Source organism: Callionymus lyra, chromosome 7, assembly GCF_982586985.1.
Source record: "Callionymus lyra chromosome 7, fCalLyr1.hap1.1, whole genome shotgun sequence".
NCBI classification, from domain to species: domain Eukaryota; kingdom Metazoa; phylum Chordata; class Actinopteri; order Syngnathiformes; family Callionymidae; genus Callionymus; species Callionymus lyra.
This window is the reverse complement of record NC_141824.1, coordinates 30,786,490-30,809,606: the sequence shown is the minus strand read 5'-3', so window position 1 is coordinate 30,809,606 and position 23,117 is coordinate 30,786,490. Positions and strand designations below refer to the sequence as shown.

General features: G+C 37.8%; 1 protein-coding gene across 4 annotated transcripts in view; it reads left to right on the top strand.

The window, feature by feature from the left end:
- Nucleotides 1-23,117, top strand: part of nf1a (neurofibromin 1a) — a 49,619-nt gene that overhangs the window by 6,159 nt on the left and 20,343 nt on the right. For 2 of the 4 annotated variants that reach the window (XM_087795034.1, XM_087795037.1), the window contains exons 7-31: nt 158-233; nt 581-738; nt 836-1,009; nt 1,238-1,366; nt 1,446-1,520; nt 2,467-2,598; nt 2,701-2,838; nt 3,067-3,180; nt 4,924-5,003; nt 5,311-5,434; nt 5,781-6,027; nt 6,867-6,940; nt 7,091-7,174; nt 8,751-9,140; nt 9,315-9,454; nt 9,666-9,788; nt 9,869-9,952; nt 10,029-10,145; nt 10,883-11,064; nt 11,132-11,343; nt 12,173-12,334; nt 12,418-12,515; nt 13,488-13,623; nt 16,053-16,115; nt 22,044-22,202. In XM_087795034.1, coding sequence (XP_087651160.1) covers nt 158-233; nt 581-738; nt 836-1,009; nt 1,238-1,366; nt 1,446-1,520; nt 2,467-2,598; nt 2,701-2,838; nt 3,067-3,180; nt 4,924-5,003; nt 5,311-5,434; nt 5,781-6,027; nt 6,867-6,940; nt 7,091-7,174; nt 8,751-9,140; nt 9,315-9,454; nt 9,666-9,788; nt 9,869-9,952; nt 10,029-10,145; nt 10,883-11,064; nt 11,132-11,343; nt 12,173-12,334; nt 12,418-12,515; nt 13,488-13,623; nt 16,053-16,115; nt 22,044-22,202 — 3,471 coding nt within the window. The remainder of the gene's footprint in view (nt 1-157; nt 234-580; nt 739-835; nt 1,010-1,237; nt 1,367-1,445; nt 1,521-2,466; nt 2,599-2,700; nt 2,839-3,066; nt 3,181-4,923; nt 5,004-5,310; nt 5,435-5,780; nt 6,028-6,866; nt 6,941-7,090; nt 7,175-8,750; nt 9,141-9,314; nt 9,455-9,665; nt 9,789-9,868; nt 9,953-10,028; nt 10,146-10,882; nt 11,065-11,131; nt 11,344-12,172; nt 12,335-12,417; nt 12,516-13,487; nt 13,624-16,052; nt 16,116-22,043; nt 22,203-23,117) is intronic. The other 2 variants (XM_087795035.1, XM_087795036.1) reach the window with 2 other exon arrangements.

The window sequence follows — 23,117 nt, the reverse complement described above, 5'->3', positions numbered from 1 at the left end:
TATCCTCTAATGTCAGCCTCATGGATTGTCATTGAAATATGAAATGGTTTTGGGTCCAAAGAGTTAGGAGAACTAGGGTGAAATATTGCTGTTCTCCTGATTATGATTTATCTTTGTTTTGGCAATCTCCACGCAATTACAGAAACTTGTTTTACAGGCATTTTGGAACTGGGTAGAGAATTATCCAGATGAATTCACCATGCTGTACCAGAGGCCCCAGGCTGACATGGCAGGTATTTAACGTCTCCTAATTCTCTGACTTAATAAATGTAGGACATATAAAGCATTATACTTTTAATTCCATGTCCCTTTTATGATACTATCATGCCTGTACAGAAAATGTTTCAAATTCTGTATGTCGACCTATAATAAGTTTAATAAACTATCATTAGTAAACATTTTAAAGTGACAACAGTGTATACTGTTTAAATGGCATTAGATTTAGATCAGTGTTTTTGCATTATTTGGAGCTCTTTAAGTCATCCTTTCCTTATTCTATTTCTAAAGTGTATGTATTTTTTGTTTTGTTTTTTATAACCATGTTTTTATATTTGGCTTCTCCTAATTTTTTTCTCTACAGAAGCTGCAGAGAAACTTTTTGACCTGGTCGACAATTTTGCTGAAAGTGCAAAGAGGAAGGCGGCGGTGTGGCCACTTCAGATCATTCTTCTCATTCTCTGTCCTGTCCTCATACAAACAATCTCTAAAGAAACTGTGGAAGAAAGCAAGGCCAACAAGGTGCCCAAACCCCATTCAGTCTCTTCATTGAACCCACAAACACAGTCATTTAATTACTTACTGTGTATTTTTCTTAACTTGTATTTTACCTATACAGAAGCTTTTCCTGGAAAGTCTACGGAAAGCCTTGGCAGGGCAGGGAGGAAGTAAGCAGCTGATGGAGAGTGCTGCCATAGCCGGTGTCAAGCTGTGTAAAGCCTCTACCTACATCAATTGGGAGGATCATTCCACTATTTTCCTCCTGGTTCAGTCCATTGTAATGGATCTTAAGGTCCAACTCCAATTTTTTTCCTTCATAAGATGCTAGGAATAATCAACAAATTTGTTTTTTTATTTTTCTTATATAGACTCCAAATTATTGAAGTTTAAAAGAACTGAAAAATCCTTTAAAAATTAAATGTGTATCAGTCAAGTTTAATGCAACCTCAACTGTATTGCCATAAAAATGTCTTGCATGTTGTCTTTAACCCAAAAGTCTGAACTGTCATTCTATGTCCAGGCTTTACTGTTTAACCCCACAAAACCCTTTTGGAGAGGTGCTGGGAACCAGAATGCTGATGTGGAGCTGATGATGGACTGCTTTGTTTCCTTTTTCCGTATTAATCCTCACAACAACCAACACTTTAAGGTGACAGTCAACTCGCATCTGGTAGTTCCTCATAGTTTAAGAAAATCTCTACTAAATAAAGAAATGTTTCCTCCACCAGGTCTGCTTGGCTCCTTCATCTCCCTCAACCTTTCACTTTGTCCTGGTTAACTCATTGCACAGAATAATCACCAATGTAAGTCTAAGGTCTAAGCTATCTATTTATAGTGGCTCGCAAAAGTATTCATACCCCTTGAACTTTTCCACAATTTTTCACATTACACGCCACTAACATAAATATATCTAATTAGAATTTAATGTAAAAGACCAACACAAATTGTCACACAATTGTGAAGTACAAAGAAAGTTATACATTAAAAAAAAAGGGCAGTATGCAAAAGTATTCAGCCCCCTCAGTCAATACTTTGTGGAACCGCCTTTTGGTGTACGTCTCTACCATCTTTGCACATCTAGAGACTGAGATTTTTGCCCATTCTTCTTTGCAAAACAACTCAAGCTCAGTTAGATTAGATGGAGAGCCTTAGTGAGGTCTGGACTTTGAGTGGGCCATTCTAACACATGCATATGTTTTGTTTTAAACCATTCCATTGTAGCCCTGGCTTTATGTTCACGGTCGTTGTCTTCTTTTAACAATGGCGTTCTTCTTGCCACTCTTACACAACGGCCAGATATGTGTGCACGCCCAATATTTGTCCTGTGAACGGATTCCCGCACCTGAGCTGTGGATCTCTGCAGTTGGTCCAGAGTCACCATGGGCCTCTTGGCTGCATCTCTTGTCAGAGGCCGTCACAGAACAGCTGTATTTGTACTGAGATGAGATTACACACAGGTGGATCTATTCAGTCATCGGCAACTTCTGAAGGCCATTAGTGTCACTCAGAGAAAGGGGGCTGAATTTTTTTTGCACACTGCACTTTTCAGTTTTTGATTTTTTTATCTTGTATAATTTTCTTTGTACTTCAAAATTGTGTGACACTTTGTATTGGTCTTTCACATTCAATTCTAATAAGATATATTTATGTTTGTGGCGTGTAATGTGACAAAATGTTGAATAGTTTAAAGGGTATGAATACTTTTGCAAGCCACTGTATCTATCTATCTAATTTTGTTGTTCGTTAAAGTCTCATCTGGACTGGTGGCCCAAGATTGACGCAGTGTACTGCTATTCTGGAGAACTTCGTTTGATGTTCTCTGACACAATCAACCGGGTTGTTCAAGGCGCAACAACCCATCCTCCTATTCGCATGGCACCGGTAACTCATGTCTCTTTTGTCCTTTATTTCAATTGTGAGACTAAAAAAATGCCTCGATCTAATGTTTATTTTCTTAATGTTGCCTAATGGTCACTTTTACAGAGTCTGACATTCAAAGGAAAGATGGGCACCAGCCTAAAGTTTAAAGAGAAAGCCACAGACCTTGACACTCGAAGTTACAAGTGCCTCCTTCTTGCTCTGGTCAAACTCATACATGCTGACCCCAAACTGATGTTGCACGTGAGTTAAGATTTCCAGCGTTTTTTTTGTGATAACTGTAAATATTCAGTTAGTGCTTTAGTAGATAGACCTAATTCTTTCTGTATCTCCAGTGATTTTGGAAAAAGGAGTCCATTTTAGTTTTGATTCTGTAATCATCAAAGCAACGCTTGCTATACTCTATACTATAAGAAAAATATTAGGAGGAAAAAAATGTTTACTTGCGTTATGTGACATTTTGTTTTTCAGAACCCAGTGAGACATGCTCCTGATGCACAGAGCAGCACAGCAGAGCTGATTACAGGCCTGGTCCAGCTTGTGCCTCTCAACAACACCACTCAACTCTCTCAAGAAGCCATGGAGGTCTGTCCTTGGTCTTATTTTGGTTTTCCACTTTCAGTCAATGATGGATCTAAATTTAAGACTCACAATCATATTAGAACATGAAAGATCAGATTTTTTTCCAAATGGAGTATCAAAGGTCGGACTTTGGTGTGTCAAATAGATGGTCCAATAACGGGGTTGACCTTATAACAAAACTTAAAATCTTATTAACGATTGGGATTAATTAATCTCAATAAATTACAACAATGGGAAACAAACTCCCACCTCTGACAAAACTTTACGATACATCAATGCAAAGGACATCAAGTCAAAAGAGGCTCTGTGCTGTTCCCATTTTAATAGTTGGTAGTTGGTGCCTTTCATGGTGAAACCCATAGAACTCTGATGGGACCCTAATGTGATGGTTGTCTTTAGGCTGAGGAAGTAGGACTATTAATCTAATATTGTTTATACATTACATACTGGGTTATTAACACCAATAGTTGATTAACAGAGACAATCAGGGGCTTGTTAGAAGAGAACTTGGATGAAGTACAAAAATAAAACTACGAAACTACCTGCTCAACACAAATGCATGCATATTTGAATTGCATTTGATAAAAGTGTTTTCTGTTTACATAAACATAATGATCATGTGATGGTGCGTTTATAGAGATGTGTTTCAGGAGATCTGTTCACATGAGAAAACCCGGCCCTTGTTGCAACCTGTTCAGCTACAATTTGATTTGAGATGCGGTAGATTCCATCTCACATGACTGGTATTGGTCGGTTTAGAGTCTCGATTGGTTCCTCTCGAATGTCTGTAGGTTGATATCAATCCCGAAAAGTCTCCACCTCCAAGGGATTGGAGGATCATTGTATAAATCTACAGATCAACCTACAGACATTCGAGAGGAACCAATCGAGACTCTAAACCGACCAATACCAGTCATGTGAGATGGAATCTACCGCATCTCAAATCAAATTGTAGCTGAACAGGTTCAAATTAAAGTGCAGGTTGCAACAAGGGCCGGGTTTTCTCATGTGGGGCATGGTTACAGCTTATTGGAGGAGTCAGTCAGCTGTAACCACAAATACAGCTGACTGAGCCATTATTACGTCATAATCGTTTCCGCTCCCCGTTCCAGAAATTTCAAACTGGGAGAACTTTATAAAGTAATAACTTCAAAACATCGTCATGATGAGGGACTAACTGCATCTTGAAGAGGGAGACTTGAACATTTTAAACATTTGAGTAAGTCAGGAAAGTTGCAGTTTGACATTAGTTTCCCTTTAACTGAACAACAAGAATCATCAGTTTAGGGAATGAGTAACGCATTAATAGATGTGTGAATACTCTGTTATACACCCGTGTAACTGCAAACATTTGGGTCAATGTCGATGGTTAATGTGTCTTTAAACACTGATGTGCACTTCTGAACCCGACCAGTGAGTACTGCCAAAGTGGCAGCATGTGCAAAACCTGGTGAGAAGTCAACACATTTGTATTTTAATTCTTGATACATATGAGCATACAGGCACACCTATTTTGTGATGACACACTCTTGGTACATGACGACCAAGCAGAGGTGTCACTAGACTGGCTGATTGAGGTGGTAGTTTTTACTGGTTGCTTTAAAGTGGACCGCATCCTATACCTTAGCAGTTTAAACAAGGAGGACCTCCTGCAATGTAGTTCCTAACATCTCTTTGCATCAGAGAGCAATTGGCCAAATGTGCATAAAAATCTCCCCAATTTATGTTTTGTCTTGTCTCCAACAGGCTCTGCTAGTAATACACCAACCAGAGACCATAGAGCTTTGGAACCCAGATGCTCCTATTGATACATTTTGGGATATCAGGTATTCAATTCATCCTGTCTCTTAGGTCTTGCATTGCTTTCAACAGTTTAATAATTGGTTATTTTCTAGACATGACTGACATGTCTGTCATATGTCTATTACTTCTTATATTGTTCTGTTATTTTGTCAGCTCCCACAGAACGGCTCCAAAAACGTTTTTTTGTCAATGGTCCCTAAGCTTTAAAAGGTCCTTAAAGTGCCACAATAAAGCATGTCGTTAAGAGAGAGCCAGAAAATGAAACTCTTTTGAATAGTATACAGTTGTCATCCAAAGTGGCTTAACTGAGTTTTCTTCTCATCCTTCTAGTTCACAGGTGCTGTTCCTCATCTGTAGAAAACTGATTGGCCAGCAGATGGTTAATGGAACTGAGGTTCTCAAATGGTTGCGAGAGATCCTCATTTGCCGAAACAAGTTTCTGCTCAAAAACAAGGTAGAAGAAGTTTAATATTTTAATAGCAAGGCAGTTATTCCACATTTTTAGTTTTCATGTATTGCGTCAATTTTTATTTTCTTTAAAGATTGCTTGTTTTCATTTTTTCATTACAGCACAATGTGTAGATTAAATGGTGTCATTTAGTAATAAACGTTGTTGAAAAACCTTTAATCTTGGGTAAATATTAATGTCTGTGATAATCCAGATTTATGTCAAAAATATTTCTGAAAAATGTTCAGACATGCATGATTTTCAGAAAACATTGACATTTGCAATCAGACATACCTGGTTCAGCGAAACAACCAGACCAACTTAACTTTTAATGAGAATTTCTACTGTACAGGAAAGTGCCACCATGGGTTCTGCTATACCCATTTGTCGACAAGCACAAACCAAGTTGGAGGTTTGTCTCTACATGTTCTTGTGGAGTCCAGACACAGAGGCAGTGCTTGTGGCTATGTCCTGCTTCCGCCATCTTTGTGAGGAGGCAAATATCCGCTGTGCTGCAGACGAGGTGCCAGTCCAGACCATCCTGCCTAACTACGCTACTTTCAGTGAATTGGCCTCCGTCAGTAACATAATGGGAACAGGTCAGTTTCAACACATGATTTGTTAAAAGCAATGTTTGCTGGTTGGCTGCACCCTATATAGATGAGAATAAAAGAGTCTGACTCACCTCTACATTTAGAAAACTTGTATTGTAATCTTAAAAAAAATAACAGTTACTATGAAATACTAACCACAAACTCGGGAGGTGAGGATACATGGAAATGTTTCATGCAAGTGAAGTTGGTAGAGGTACCACTTGAAGTTTGTCTCATCAGACTTAATCGGCATTGGCTGTCATTTGTTGCATCATTAACAAATACACAATACAACAACTAATCAACAGACGGAATAAACACCTTTCCCTGCTAAAATAACAATAACACACACTTATAGAAGCCTGGCTTGAATGTCATGAAATTATATTCTGCCCCTCTTTGTGCCACATAACAATTTACAAAAGGAGCTGTAATTCTGCAAATATTTATAATTATTATGTAATATTATATATCACATTTCATCTAAATTGGAAATATTATAATGATCTTTGGGCTCCTCTGTTCCTGTCTGTCTCATAATTGCCATAAGGAGCAAATAATTTCCTGGCTTCTGACCCACAATTGCAGCCTCTCCCTTAACCTGATCGGATTGCTCTCTCCACCAAACCCTCAGGAAGACCTAGGTTGTGTACATGCAATTTTATGTACATAACCCAGGGACTCGCACCAAAAGCGGTTGCGACGCTGATTCTTTTTTGCATTGTGGAAACTAATGTAATGCTTTTGCTGCGAGTAAGACAGTAAGGTCAAGCGAACATCCACAGTACCCTCCTAAATTTACTCTTTTCATTCCTTCCCTATCTCTTGATCTTTTTTTTCCACAGGGCGCTCTATACTGCAGAAGAGAGTCATGGCTCTGCTCAGGAGAATAGAACACCCAACACCAGGAAACATTGAGGTCTGTTGAAGTATTTGAATATTTTCTCTTTTATATTTGTTAGTTTGGGTGCATGATTTTCAGAAACACATTCAGACAACAGTTTAGCCTGCTGCCTGAAGCCACTCCTAACTTGTTAAGGTTGCTAACACAAACTTTTCTGGTCTTTAGGCTTGGGAAGATACGCATATTAAATGGGAACTGGTCACCAAGCAGATTCTTAATTTTCCAAAGAACAAAGCAGACGACGGACAGGTACTGTATATCTGATTTCTAGTTATTGCTGAGCTCTTTTAGCATCCATTTCAGAAAAGACCTTTGCTCAGATTTAACTGACATCAAAATGATCCAACAAACCAGCGACACAAAAACACAATTACACAAGTAAATTTGACAAGGTATTCCTTTAGATCAGGGGTTGGGAACCTATGGCTCGCGAGCCAGGTGTGGCTCTTTTGATGATTGCATCTGGCTCGCAGATTTCGGCTTTTCAGATAAAACATAAAATATTATCACTTGTTTCAGGGGTGGGCAATACGTCGATCGCGATCGACCGAAGCTGTTGCGAGTAGATCGCGTGATTTAATAAAATATGATATAAGAAAATAGTAAAGAGAGCTCTGATTGGCTGCTGTGCATATTAATCAAATGGTTATTGTGCCGATTGGTTGAAAATCTGATTGACATGCACAGCAGCCAATCAGAGCTCCCGCCTCTTCCACTGAACGCACGGAAAAGATCATATGAAACGAGAATAAAAAGAGCAAAACGTGCGACAGTCATTTTACGCAATTCAGAAAAACGATATAGAATTATAAGCTTGTTTTTTTTTAAATAATATATCGAACAAAATAATGCGCGTTTGATCGCTTCAGGTTCTTCTCTACGAGAGTCACAGATACATGACGTCAGGTCCATCAAAGTTAAGCTGCAGGTTTCAATGAAAGCGCAACAAATGCTGGTTTTCCTTTTGTGATCGCGTCCTTAAAACACACTTGCATTAATACACCATCACATGATGACTATTTGTAAATTACCTTTATCTCAGGAATATAATAAGAATACGCAGAAACACAAACACGTTAAACAGGTGCCGGTGAGACACACATTCTAATGACGTCATAGGATCAGACAAAGCGATGATGATGTGAAGTTACTGATTTATTTATTTAACAGTTTTATTCTCGTTAAACTTCATCTGAAATTTAATTAATCCACTTGTGTGATTCATATCAGACATGTTTAAAATTAACAAATATAAACTGTTAGTTTGAATTCATGTTTTCATTTGTTTTTGTTTTTTCATGATCACAGAAATGGAGAAATTTTAGTCTTGTGCTTCCTTTAAATATGATGGACATATTGAAATGGAGGCATGGAAAGGGATGAACCCGTCTGAATTCTTTGTTGATTTTGATGAACAAAGGAAAAGGGCTTGAATTCGTGTCAAGCACAGATTCTTACATCTGAATATTATTTATATGGCTCTCACTGAAATAAATTTCCAAATATTTTGCTTTCATGGCTCTCTGAGTCAAAAAGGTTCCCGACCCCTGCTTTAGATAGTAACAACACATTTAAATAAGCAATGTTACCATTCTTGTTTTAAAATGATAAAAATGACTTTCCTATTTTTTTTTCTACAGCCACTCCTTTTAATAAAAAAAACTTGTTAGAATATTATTAGTATTTTTACTACATTATAATGTCTTTAAAAAAAATAAGGCAGTTGTTGTTTGACAAAAAACCTCAGTGCCTTCCCCCTAACATTGCTTTTGAAGTCGAATTGACTAATTTACACTTGTAAAGTAATATCTTTCTATACTTACAGCAGGAGTGGATCAACATGACAGGCTTCCTGTGTGCTCTTGGGGGTGTGTGTCTGCAGCAGCGAAGTACGCCTGGCCCTGCCACCTATAGCCCACCCATGGGCACATTGAGCGAGCGAAAACACTCCATGATCTCCATGAGCCCTTATGATGTACCAAATTTTTTGGCCCCATCATCTACCTGCTCATCATCAACATCAATTGAAACACCAGTCAGCTGCTTTCTGGACAGGCTACTGGCTCTGCTTGTTTTTGGTCATGAAAGGGTCGGCCTCCATGTTCGAACCAATGTCAAAGACCTGCTGGGGTTGGAGTTGAGTCCCGCACTCTACCCACTGCTCTTCAACAAGCTGAGGAACAGCATTGGAAAGTTCTTTGATACTCAGGGGACAGTGAGTCAAGATTTGTTTAACCCACTTTGACTATGCTCATACAGTATTTATGCATGTATGATATACATTTTTGAATGTATATAATATTTTTAAAAGATTATATTTAAAGTAGAAGAGTTAAATATGTTTCACTAATACTTTGTGGTTGCTGTGATCCATCTCTGCTCTCTCTAGGTTCTAATTAATGATACAAACACCCAGTTTGTGGAGCAAACCATCGCAATCATGAAGAACCTACTGGATAACCACACAGAGGGCAGTTCTGAACATCTAGGTCAAGCCAGTATTGAGACCATGATGCTCAATCTTGTCAGGTCAGCTCTAATTCATGGTTCTGTTGTTCTCCTATGTTCATTTTATTTCATACAAGAACAAGTTTTGTTTATGAGCTACCGTGTCTCTAATGTCCGCCTTTAACAATTAGTATGATTGTTTATTTTTTGCTACCCAGATACTAATTCCACAACTTTTATCTTTTCATATTTATTTTTACAAAACAAGAATAAATAGTATATTCTCTTACAGGTATGTGCGTATTCTGGGAAATGTGCTCCGTGCCATCCAGATTAAAACCAAGCTGTGTGAGCTTGTTGAGGTGATGATGAAGAGGCGTGATGATCTCTCATTCTGTCAGGAGATGAAGTTCCGGCAAGTTTCTAAGGAATTTACTATTTACTCTTTTCCTAAATGCACAGTAAAAGCTAACTTTTTTTTTTCACTTATTGCAGAAACAAAATGGTCGAGTATTTAACTGATTGGGTAATGGGAACTTCCAACCAGGCTGCTGATGATGATATAAAATGTTTGACAAGGTGAAGGATTGTTACAATATTGTAGTTAAATTGTCATTGTTAGGAGATAAATCAATTAAATGGGGTTTGTGTGCAGAGACCTGGATCAGGCAAGTATGGAAGCTGTAGTATCTCTTCTTGCTGGTTTGCCTCTGCAGCCCGAAGAGGGTGATGGAGTGGAATTGATGGAGGCGAAGTCCCAGCTTTTTCTGAAGTATGAACATGCCTTTTATAATTTCATTCATGAAATCTTTTTATAAAAAGTTCCTGAAATGTGTTAATGCAAGATCGATTTAATTTGGACTGGAAACTTTTAATAACTACCTTCATTCCCTTATTATACATTTCTTGTGTTCTCTTTGTGTTTTAACACTGCTGTCTGGAGTTTTGGGTTGCCAAGACAATGTCAGAAAATTCCAGAAAAGGCTTTTCATGAAAATGGAAATTTTTTTTGTCGTATTGACCAATTGGGCACAACACTTTAAGATCTTTTTCTTTTTGTTTTAGCCATTGTAATCTACTTTTTTTTGTAATAGGGCTTTTTCTTTGCCACTCCACTTAGAAGGCAAGCATAATGGAGGGCTTTCTTTGTTGTGGATGTGAAGACTGGTACTTTACTACTTACAAGAAGCACTTGTAAGGTGTAAACTCTGGTTAAAGTGCATTCAAGCCATTGTCTTAATATAATTTTTCTTACACACTGCCATTGAATAGTTTCATATTATTATTATTTTGCTCTGAGACTTGCTTTATATCTGCATGTTTTTATGTTAAAATGTCAAAACTGTGTTTCACATCAATTTGTTGCTATTTTATTTGGGAAAAAAAGTTTTTTAAAAATCATTCCAAACTTTAGAACGGCAGTGAACTTTAGCAAAGATGCAGATTTTAGCTGTAGTTTTATGAATTGACAATCAATTGCATGTCCTGAAAAAGTGTGCTCTGAATCAGGTACTTCACACTCTTCATGAACCTGCTGAATGACTGCAGTGAGGTGGAGGACGATGGACAGGCAGTGAGTGGACGGAAACGAGGCATGTCTCGCCGCCTCGCCTCCCTTCGTCACTGCACCGTCCTAGCAATGTCCAACCTCCTGAATGCCAATGTGGACAGTGGTCTCATGCACTCTATCGGTAAGATACAGAAATAAAAGCTGTCAAATGGCGATGTACTACAGTTCTTACCTTTACTCCCTGGCAGGCTTAGGCTACCACAAGGACCTGCAGACACGGGCCACTTTCATGGAAGTGCTGACCAAGATCCTGCAGCAGGGCACAGAGTTTGACACTCTTGCTGAGACGGTGTTGGCCGATCGCTTTGAAAGGCTTGTGGAGCTGGTCACAATGATGGGAGATCAGGGAGAACTACCCATTGCAATGGCTCTGGCCAATGTTGTTCCTGGTTCTCAATGGGTAAGTCCATTGGCCACATTTTTAAGCCCACTATTTCTTCTAAATTCTTTTCAATTAATTTTAGTTTAACACTATGACTACACCTACTGACCTCAATAATACATTTACAGAAAAAGTTAATCATTGTAACATTGATCAATGCAAAACAAACGTGCACTATAAACTGTGGCTTTTTATGTGGATGAGAACCTGGATCCAAATGCCCACAACGTTGTTGACGACAGTTAGTCGTGGAGTAACAAATTTATATACAGGAAAGTCAAAGTGCCATGACATTAATCATCCTAACATAACAGACATATCAGACGATAAACTGTAGACGATCCATTCAAATCCCAAACATGTCAAATAAAACCCCTGTGTATTTACTTGTACTATATCAAAAGGTTTATGAAAAAATGGAGGTTAATCAAAACCATGTTTAATTCTGTCTTCTGTAATATTGAAATTGAGTTGCATTTGGCCAGTTTGAGAAAATAGAACCAGAAATTACTTCAATTACTTTCTTTTGAGGTGTTTTATTAGTGATGCAGAAACGGTTCTATGCCTAATATGCTGCATTTGGTCCCGGACCAACTTACTATTGGGGGTTGTCAATTATTATCTGTTTTTATTGTGTTTAGGGTTATCAATATGGAAAATACTTACCATAGTCTAACAGATAATTTAAAGCTGAAGGTCGGTTACATTCGGATTTCAGACAACCCCACCATCACTTGTACTGCTGTAAGTGAGTGACTTTGCTGCAAGAGCCATGTACTTAAGTGAGTTTGTCTGTTAAAATGTGTCTGCAGCATCATATTTCTAAAACATCTGTCTGTATTATTAGGACGAGCTGGCCCGTGTCCTGGTCACACTCTTCGATTCACGCCACCTTCTATACCAGCTGCTCTGGAACATGTTCTCCAAAGAAGTTGAGTTGGCAGACTCCATGCAAACGTTGTTCCGAGGAAATAGTCTGGCAAGCAAGATAATGACCTTCTGCTTTAAGGTAGGAAACCAACGTAAAGTATGATACTGTATTTTAGAATTGTAAGACCACCTTTTCATAAATGACCTTCGGTTTTATGTCAGGTGTATGGAGCTACCTACTTGCAGAAGCTACTTGAACCCTTGCTAAAAGGTGTCATCACCACCCCAGAACACATCAGTTTTGAGGTCGATCCAACCAGGTCAGTGTTGTAACAAAAAAAGTCATACTGTGAACATGCTGTATTTTACCAAATTAAGGAGGCCACCATGGATATATGTCGGAAGCAGTTATTAATGCTATAAATGACAATTAAGAAATGGTCGGCGAGCTTTTTCCAACAAACTGTACCAAACGGACAAGAAAACTTGGACAAAAATGTGATTTTTATTTTAACATATTTTATAGAAAGCTGTACCGCATCACCCCTTTCACTGAAACAAGACCTATTGCTCTAGAGTGTGATACGTTTGTACTCCTCATCAGTTCAGTAGATTCTTTACTTCTGCACCGTGAACCAATTCCAAAATATATATATTTTTAACGCTGAACGACTACTAATCTGTTTGCCGTGACTGTTAAGCGGATGACTTTTTGGAAGAAAGGCAAGATGGATATTTCCTGAAGGAGATCTCCAGAGGGATTAATAAAGGCTACCTAATATGGCTGTGTTGTCATCTTCTCATAAAGGCCACCATCATCTCATTTTAGTTTTTCACATTTATACTGATAGGGCACATAATTCATTTGTTAAACCCCTTTTTTGTATTTAGACTCAAAATTAATATTAATAGATCCCAACACAGATGTTCATTTGCAGATTTTACTGGCACTGTCTTCGGCAGACCAGGCATAATCTGGCAGGATAATTGGTGGAGCCTCAGTCTCATTGTTGACAAAGAAGGAAGGAAGTGGATATGGTAGATCCTGACAGTTTGTAACTGGTCTCTAAACTTCCTTACCAACAGGTCAAGGGCTCAAATTAAGATATAAGTTAGTCAAGCTGAGCGCTACTTCATATTTGCCTTCCAAGTCGATTTTAAAATCCAATTGGTCCAAAATGAAGCTGTTCTTTGTGTTATAATGTTTACCTTGTTCCATAGATTATATTCCAAATGCAATTTTTACATCAAGAAAGACAAACATTTTAAACACTCTGCATTGCGTTCTTCAGACTGGAATCTGTTGAAAACCTGGAGGAAAACCAGCGGAATCTCAAGCAGATAACGGAGCGCTTCTTCCACGCAATTACAGGCTCCTCCAGCGAGTTCCCCCCACAGCTGCGCAGTGTCTGTCATTGCCTCTACCAGGTAGACCCAATCCCAACACACCCACCTTCTTTCAGCTCTGCATTTGCCTTCCCTCTTTTTCCTGAGTTTGCACAGTATCACCTATTTACAACTCTGTTCCGAGTTGTTTGTTATTGCTGGACTAGCTTCTTGCTGCCTCACACTGCACACTCCTGAAACCTATCTACTCTGCTCTTCAACGAACCTGGCTTCATCCAAGGCTCTTTAGGTTTACATAATCTTGTGTTGCTTATATTCTGGAATCACTTTGTTACTGCAACATCAAATCAAACATGTTATGTCTCAAACATAGTTGCAAAAATGCATTAGAAGTTGTCATTCCTTTTCATTGTATTGATTAAGTAAGGGTGAGTGCAACAGAAACACTGCAAGTTAAATAATTGGATACTGGTGTTGGTGTGTCTATTGCCTCTCAATAGTTTCCATTCAAACTAGTGACCTATAGTATGTGCCCCTTGCCTCTCGATCAACGTGGCTGGCTAAGACTCTAGCACCCTCACCCATGTAACGGGAATTAGAGCAGTGTAGATGTGATGAAGAGGACTTGTCAACCCCAGTCTGTGACCTGAAATGCAATAAATAAAGGTTATGAGAAATACCTTTCCATCTTTTATATTTTTTAGTGAGGCAACTGGGGAAAGGAATATTGGCTTGTATGCATTGAATATAGTGTACTGCATATCAGTTGTGGTAAAATTGAATTTACTTGAACACAACACCTGCAAAGTATGAAGAATTTTAAATCAGAATATAGACACGATGGGTCTCATTCATGAAGCGTGAGCAGTACAAATATGTCTGTCAAACATTAACTGCAGGATATGTACTTTGGAAAAGTTCCATAAATAACATTAGTTAAATGACAATCAGCAGGTTTAAACATGCATTTTACGTCAAAAGGCGCTGTAAGAGAACAGCAGCTTCTCTAGTAGCTCCACAGCAACCATCAATAACTTTGATGATTTATGTTTGTAACTTTATAATGATTTATGTTTGTAAAAAATAATAATAGTAAAACATAGGCTAGGCTAAAATAAGGTTTAAGTAACAAAACATGTTAACAATGGTCGAGAAGTTTTCTCACTAATGTGAGCAATGTTCTTATTAGCAGGGGATGTTTGGACTCCTGTGTTCTCTGTTCTGGGGAGGCAAGAATAATGGTCCGTGTTAATCATAGTTTATTAATGAACATTAACTCCAGAACCAGTCGAGTCTTCTTCCGCGTCATGACAAAAATGAATCCTTGATCACGGCCGGTCAAACCTCCAAAAGCCTCTTTAGCTACAGCAGTAACTGAACTGATTGTCTATATATTTATTGCCTGATAAGACAGTCATGTTAAGACTATAAACAACATCTGTCAGATCTCTGCTACAACTAAGAGATCAAAATCAAATAGATTTTTTTAACTCCACTACTAACAGAAGAAAATAAAATGTATATTTTAACTCTACTACTGAAAAAAAAAATATATATATATATATATATATATATATATATATATATATATATATGTATATGTATATGTTTATAACTCATTACCATGATCTGCTCTCACTTTTGAGATTCATCCCATACACGCGTTTGTTATCAGATCCTTCGTGAATAAGGTTCTTTCTTGATGTGAAAATCTGCTCGGGGATTCATGCTTCATGATTGAGACCCAATGCGTCTTTGGTGAAAAATATATATATTTTATTTATGTTATAATTATCTTAAAATTGATCATATTTTTATAACCATGTGTTCTCCTTTTATGCATTTAAAAATATTTTGTGTGTGTCTGTGTGATTGCATGGTTGCGTGCATGCTTATATGCATAAGTCAATACTTGGTAGATTATATTTTATTTATTATTGACTCTGAGGAGGGTTTTTTTTCCCATATAAGGGGTCCAGCTGGTGGGTTTTCTAGCTCATTCAGCTTCCAACGTGTGTGTGTATATATATATATATATATATATATATATTATATATTCTAATATCCAGGTCTCTGCACACAAACCCCATTTAATCCAATAACAGGTTTATGTGCTTTCTTTTATCTTTGGCTTTAACTTAGCTGCTGTTCCTGCTTCCTCTCTGAAACAGAAGCTCCCCTTTACTGCTTACACTCAACATGTAGACTAAACCGACCAATCCCAGGAAAAAGCTGATATGTTGAGGAACATAATCATTGCTATTTAATATATTCATTGATGTCTTGGTCTCTATTAGGATAGTGTCTTTCTACATGCTTTCTAGGTACTGTCTACCAACTAGTCTAGAAAATATCTGCATGCATGCGTGTCTGCCCCTGCAACCAACCGTGAACACACTTTTTGCCTTTATTGTATTTTATTTATTGTTGTGTGTAAACTTAGGTCATGTACAGTATTTGTCTTTGTAGGTGGTGTTGTGACCATGATTGTGCTCATCTCTGTTCTGTAGGCTACTTGCCACTCTCTACTGAATAAGGCAACAGTAAAAGAAAAAAAGGAAAACAAAAAATCAGTAAGTTTGGAAAATCTATTTTCCCATAGAAACTTTTCCCGTGAAGCAACAGATATCTAAACCAAATTTTTTTTACTCTTCTCTATGTCTGATGGTGTTTTCTGAAACCTGTCTTCATCCATCTTAAAGTCATTTAGAAAATGTGAATATTTGGAACTTAACATGATTTTTTTCATTTGGCATGCATTGTTGACTTTTCATGGTAATTTTCAGATCATTTGTTTGGCTTTCTCACAACTCTCACTTTTTTTTTAATGTTTCACACCATTGAATATTGCCCTTGCCACAAAGGAGTTGGCTTTCATCCATGGAGTAGTTTTTGGTTTAAAGGGCATCTTATGTCAAAACCCAACTTTCCTGACTTACTCGAATGTTTCAAATGTTTTAGTCTTCCTCTTCAATTTTGAGATAATAATGGACTTCACTCCTCCAATTTGTAATAACACCCCGCTTTGTTTAAAAAACAAGCCCCTTGGAGGCGAAGACTTCCGGGATTGATGACTCACGCTGCTTGACCAATCACAGCGTGTGGGCGTGGTTAATGTTTTCAGTGGTTGGCGCTTAAGAACATTTTTATATATAAATATTTGGATTAAAAGAGAGTTATTTTGCAAACGGACACATAGTGATGAGTACAATAGAGGTCATGATGTATATAAAACATGAGTACGAGTGATGTCTTTTTAGAACCTTTTTTTTTTGTATTTTCATAATGATTTAAGGAAGGTTAAAATTTTAAGGTCTTCTACCTTCCGTACATATATAAATAAGTAATTTGTCCTAATTCCCTGAAAATATCGTTTCTTGGTTAAGAAAACCACTTTTCACTGATTGTACTGAATACAACTCAAGAGAGGATCTGCTTTCACTGAAGTCAATGGCACAGGCTGGAGATCGTCATAATATCCTGATGGAACTTCCGCGTATCGTGGATGTAGAACCAGCAAGAGTATAAATGCTAAGCTAACGGACAATTGGAGACGTCACAGACCATCGATCCCCACGGTCATGATGGGGAACGTCAATTCTTTGATAAACAAGATCGACGAGCTGTCTGCCCTCAACAACCAGCGGATCTACCGAGAGAGCAGCTTGTTGATCTTCACAGAGACGGCGCTCACTCAGCTGACTCCGGACACTAACGTGGAACTGCCGGGCTTCACCAGCGTGAGAGCCGACAGAGACACACACGCTTGCGGGAAGTGCAGAGGAGGAGGTCTCATCATGTACGTGAACAAATGCTGGTGTACCCCGGAACATGTTACTGTGAAAAAAGTCTTGTGATGTCAGGATTTAGAACTGTTGGCTCTCAGCCTGCGGCCAAACTATCTACCACGCGAGTTCAGTCACGTGATCAGAACCTGCCCCACCTTCCTCTGCCCCCCTCAGCTCCACACAACCGCTTCCCAGCATCACCTCACTCCAGGTACGCAATGTACTTTGGAGGATTCGTCCAGGGAAGGCTGCTGTTCCTGACAAGGTGTCCGCTCGGTCTAAACACTTGCGCTGCTGAACTAGCTGAGCCGCGCCAGCATGTCTTCAACCTGAGTCTACAACTGGGGAAAGTACCAACCCTGTGAAAAGACTTCCTGTATAGTTTCAGTCCCGATGGATGGATGCATCAGGGACAACAGCGAGGACGAGTATAGGAGTGATAGTGACTTTGTGGACTGGAGTTAGATGAACCACTTTCGGCTGAACACCTCAAAGACCAAGGAGCTGGTCTTGCCTTTGGGAGGTCCAGGACAAGGCTCCCCAGTGTCCATCAGAGGTGACGAGGTGGAGATAGTTGATAACTATAAGTACCTCGGTGTGTGGCTGGACAGTTGACTGGACTGGTCCTGCAACACAGACCATGTGTTTAAGAAAGTTCAGAGTAGACTGTACTTCTGAGGAGGCTCCGATCATTTAATATCTGCAAGAAGCTCCTCTGCATGTTCTACCAGTCTGTGGTGGCCAGTTTCCTGTTTTATGCTGTGGTGTGTTGGGGTGGGAATGTGTCCAAGAGGAGTGTCAACAGGTTGGACAGGTTGATCAGGAGGGCTGGCTCTGTGGTTGGCATGAAGCTGGACTCTGCAGAGAGGAGATCACTCGTCAAACTACTGTCCATCATGGATGATGACAGTCATCCTCTGAACACTGTCATCAGTGAGCAGAGAAGCAGATGGAGGATATGAATGCTCCTTCCCAGATGCAAAACTAATAGACTCAGGGATCATTCATTCCTCGTGCTATTAGATTGTACAATTCTGATTTTGGGGGCAGGAGTGGAGCGAAAAGATGACTATGTTAATCTTTGTATCCTTTTCTTTGTTATTGTTCTTTGATCTATGTTTATCTTTGGACTTAGATACTTTCTTTTTATCGCACTTTTCTTTTGTTCTTGTTTTTTTATGAATAATAATAATAATAATAATTATCTCTATTTATATAGCGCCTTTCTATCTATCGTGTTGCTGTACGCTGGAAAAACAATTTCCCGACGGAGACCTCCAGATGGATCAATCAAGTCTTATCTATCTATCCATCCATCTAATATTTGGAGGGCTTTGCCTTGTTATTTATATATAAATTAAGAATCACTTAATTCATATTAAGGTGATTTTCAAATATAAATGAAACAAATACTGATAAAACAGCTGTTATAGTTCTATGACATTATGTTGGATATTGTACGTACATAAAACATTATGCCATAGATGTCATTGTTTAAGAAAAATACTAACACTGCCGGGGGTTTGACACTGTCCATTGAGGGTTGCCCTACCGATTCATTTAACATTTTTTTCAAGCTAAAAATCATGCCGTTTAAATCCGAGCCGATGGTCCTCAGTTTAAAAATTACAATTTTGTTTGGTTAGTTTAAAATGGTTGATTATTCTTAAAATAGTTTCAATACAGTTGAAAATGGTATGTGTGAGATGCAAAACAGTATTTTGTATGATTGTATATAAATAACATATAAACATGTACTATTTATTGATATTAAGGTCAAGAGGAGGTTGAAATAAAAAAAATAAGGGCAGGTTTGATGCTGCCGATCACCAATACTGATCAGCCATGAGAACTGATCACGTATATCCATCACATAGACTGGCTGTAAAGGTTAGTTATGAGTGCTACTGGTTACATGATCTTGAAAGAAGAATTAAGAAATCGCCTCAATTCAGACAAAATAGTGCTTCATTCGTTTCTTAGAGAACAACACAAAAACCCTGGCAAAGTTTACCTTTCTTATAATTTAATAAAATTACAAAATAATATCATGTATCTGTTGCATTGTATGTAAAACAAATTTATTTTAAAACAATCAATATGGTCTTAAAGTCATTAACACATAAAACAGACTTGATTGCGGGTAGATATTTATTTATTAAAAAAGGGATCGGCGTGCGTGCGTGTGTGTGAGTGAGTGAAAGGTTGTGTGTCTTTGTGTAGACTGGCGTCCTGTCCAGGGTGTCCCCTTTAAGCAAGAGATTGCAGACTTGATCCTTGCAGTAGACTTATTTTTAAAGTTTATTATAGAGGTATTTTGTGTTGTACTGCAAAACTGCAATTAACAATAACTTACCTCTCTTTTTTGGCTTTGGTTGAAACGGTGTTGGAAATATTGCTAATATTAAACATAATTATGAAAGTATCTTAACGTTTCACTTGCTAGCAGTACCAAAGCCTGCCACAAGGTGTCAGTGCCAGACGTCGTGAAATGTATACGACATAAGCAAAAACTGTTGCTCCCTTTAAACAAAATAAAAGTTCAAATGTGATCAAATCTGTTGCTGCAGTTGTGTGTGTAAAGTCATTGAATAAATGTACTTCATTTATTCAATGACCAAATTCGGTCACTTATCTGGAGTATGTGAATCTGATTTACAAAATTGAATACATTAGAAGGCGAGTAAAGCAGAGTTTATTGGTTTTGTCTTCATTGAGTCATCACACACCACGCCACATCATTTAAATTTGGGTACCTAACTCTTAGGTTTGTTGTGATATACTGTAGTACAGTTTTAGCTTATCTGATGACTTGTATTTTGCTGTGTCAGCCTGGAATTTGATGGCTGGGATAAACACATCATCTAATTTAATGACTGAAATGAATGTGCTGTTGCAGTCAGTAATCCCCTGCATTGATACAGTATGTTAGCTTATTGTGCTAGGATCATTGTAGTCATTCAGCTTAATATTTGTGGGGGAAACCACAGCAGATCAACTCACTGAACAAGTTTGAGACGATTAATAATAAGATGTTTTTTTTTTATTAATATGAGTTAATTAATATATATATATGTATATATATAATATATATATACATATATATATATATATAAATATATATACATATATATACACTACAAGTTTGGGGTCACCCAGAAAATTTTGTGTTTTCCATGAAAAGTCACACTTATTTACCACCATGAGTTGTAAAATGAATAGAAAATATAGTCAAGACATTGACAAGGTTAGAAATAATGATTTTTATTTGAAATAATATTTTTTTTCCTTCAAACTTTGCTTTCGTCAAAGAATCAAAATTGCAAAATGGAGTGATAGCCTTCCTTATTTAGAATCCCTTTAACCCTGAACAAATCTCCCACCTTACCAGCACCAAAGCAACCCCAGACCATCACGTTACCCCCACCATGCTTGACAGATGGCGTCAGGCACTCTTCCAGCATCTTTTCAGTTGTTCTGCGTCTCACAAATGTTCTTCTATGTGATCCAAACACCTCAAACTTCGATTTGTCCGTCCATAACACTTTTTTCCAATCTTCCTCTGTCCAATGTCTGTGTTCTTTTGCCAATATTAATCTTTTTCTTTTATTGGCCAGTCTCAGATATGGCTTTTTCTTTGCCACTCTGCCCTGAAGGCCAGCATCCCGGAGTCGCCTCTTCACTGTAGATGTTGACACTGGCGTTTTGCGGGTACTATTTAATGAAGCTGCCAGTTGAGGACCTGTGAGGCGTCTATTTCTCAAACTAGAGACTCTAATGTACTTATCTTCTTGCTGAGTTGTGCAGCTGGGCCTCCCACTTCTCTTTCTACTCTGGTTAGAGCCTGTTTGTGCTGTTCTCTGAAGGGAGTAGTACACACCGTTGTAGGAAATCTTCAGTTTCTTGGCAATTTCTCGCATGGAATAGCTTTATTTCTAAGAACAAGAATAGACTGTCGAGTTTCACATGAAAGTTCTCTTTTTCTGGCCATTTTGAGCATTTAATCATCCCCACAAATGTGATGCTCCAGATACTCAACTAGCTCAAAGGAAGGTCAGTTTTATAGCTTCTCTAACCAGCTAAACTGTTTTCAGCTGTGCTAACATAATTGCACAAGGGTTTTCTAATCATCCATTAGCCTTCTGACCCAATGAGCAAACACATTGTACCATTAGAACACTGGAGTGATAGTTGCTGGAAATGGGCCTCTATACACCTATGTAGATATTGCACCAAAAAACAGACATTTGCAGCTAGAATAGTCATTTACCACGTTAGCAATGTATAGATTAGTTTAAATTTAGATTAGCTTTTCTTTAAAAAATAAGGAAATTTCTAAGTGACCCCAAACTTTTGAACGGTAGTGTGTGTATATATATATATATATATATATATATATATATATATATAAGAGGATAAGCTTTGTTGTAGGAAAAACATAATTGAACATAGACAGATTGGTGAATTTAGTATAAATAATACATTTATACATACACAACAAAACTTCTTAAATGTAATTTATTTGGTCATTCTTTTGTTTACTCTTTCACTTCATTATCATGGTGTTAATTTTCTCAAATTAAATTTGATATTGAATTAATATAATCATCTTAATATAAACCTGGTCCCCTTCTTATACCCATCATTCTGTCTGAACTATTTATTCTTTTGCTTCATTAATTGTTATCCCTGATCAATGAATTCTTCTCAAAGGTGGTGAGTCAGCGATTTCCTCAGAACAGCATTGGCGCTGTGGGAAGTGCCATGTTTTTACGTTTTGTCAACCCTGCCATTGTGTCCCCGTACGAAGCTGGTATTTTGGACAAGAAGCCGCTGCCCAGGATTGAACGTGGCCTAAAGCTCATGTCCAAGGTAATTGAACATCAGCATGTTGCATCATAAATCCATTCCAGATATTGAAGATGTCTTCATTAGTATTGTCCATCACTGATACATGAATAACTAGGTAGATTTGGATATTGCAGTCAAGAAAGTAGCATGTTTCCTCTTATTGTGTTACTTTTCCTCCGAGAGTAACTTCCAAAAGTGTCAATTATAGCCTGTAGTGTCAAAATCTCATCCTCCACTGCAGATAAGTTCATGGGCCTCATGTACTAAGATTTTCGTTTTAAACATTTCTTAAATTAATCACACTATTGTAAATGAGTTCAGATGGGCTCCGGTGTAAATGTTTGTTTTACAACACTGTTACTCAGAGTTGCAAGAATACTGTATTCACAGAGATGATCAGAGGCTTGTTTTAATCATCTTTAGATGAAGTTTAAGAAGAATAAAACTGTAAATCGGTAACCTAAAGCAATGAGTATTGATGAGGATGATCGTCTTGGAGCTTCAATAGAATTTGTGGCTTACCTGTGCAACAAATGGGCATATTTTTATTATATTGATTTTTTTTTAATTATATTTATCAAGTATTGGTGTTTTATATTAGTGTTTTAAGGGAAACTGACTTCAGCTGCGTCTTCATTTAAACCTACAGCAAGCGATCAGATGCGGATAATTTTGTTCGTTGTTATAAAAACAAGCCTATAATTCCTTTTCTTTTCATTTTTTTTCTTTCTTTTTGAAGTCAAGTTTCAAGTTTCATGCTCTTTTCATTCTTGATACATATAAACTTTGCCATGGGCACACTGGAAGATTGACTGCATCTCAACCAATCGGCGCAATAACCATTAGATTAACATGCAGAGCAGCCAATCTGAGCTCTTGTCTTTAGTTTTTTTCTAATCATATTGTGTCACGCGAGCTACTCGCAACAGCTTGGAT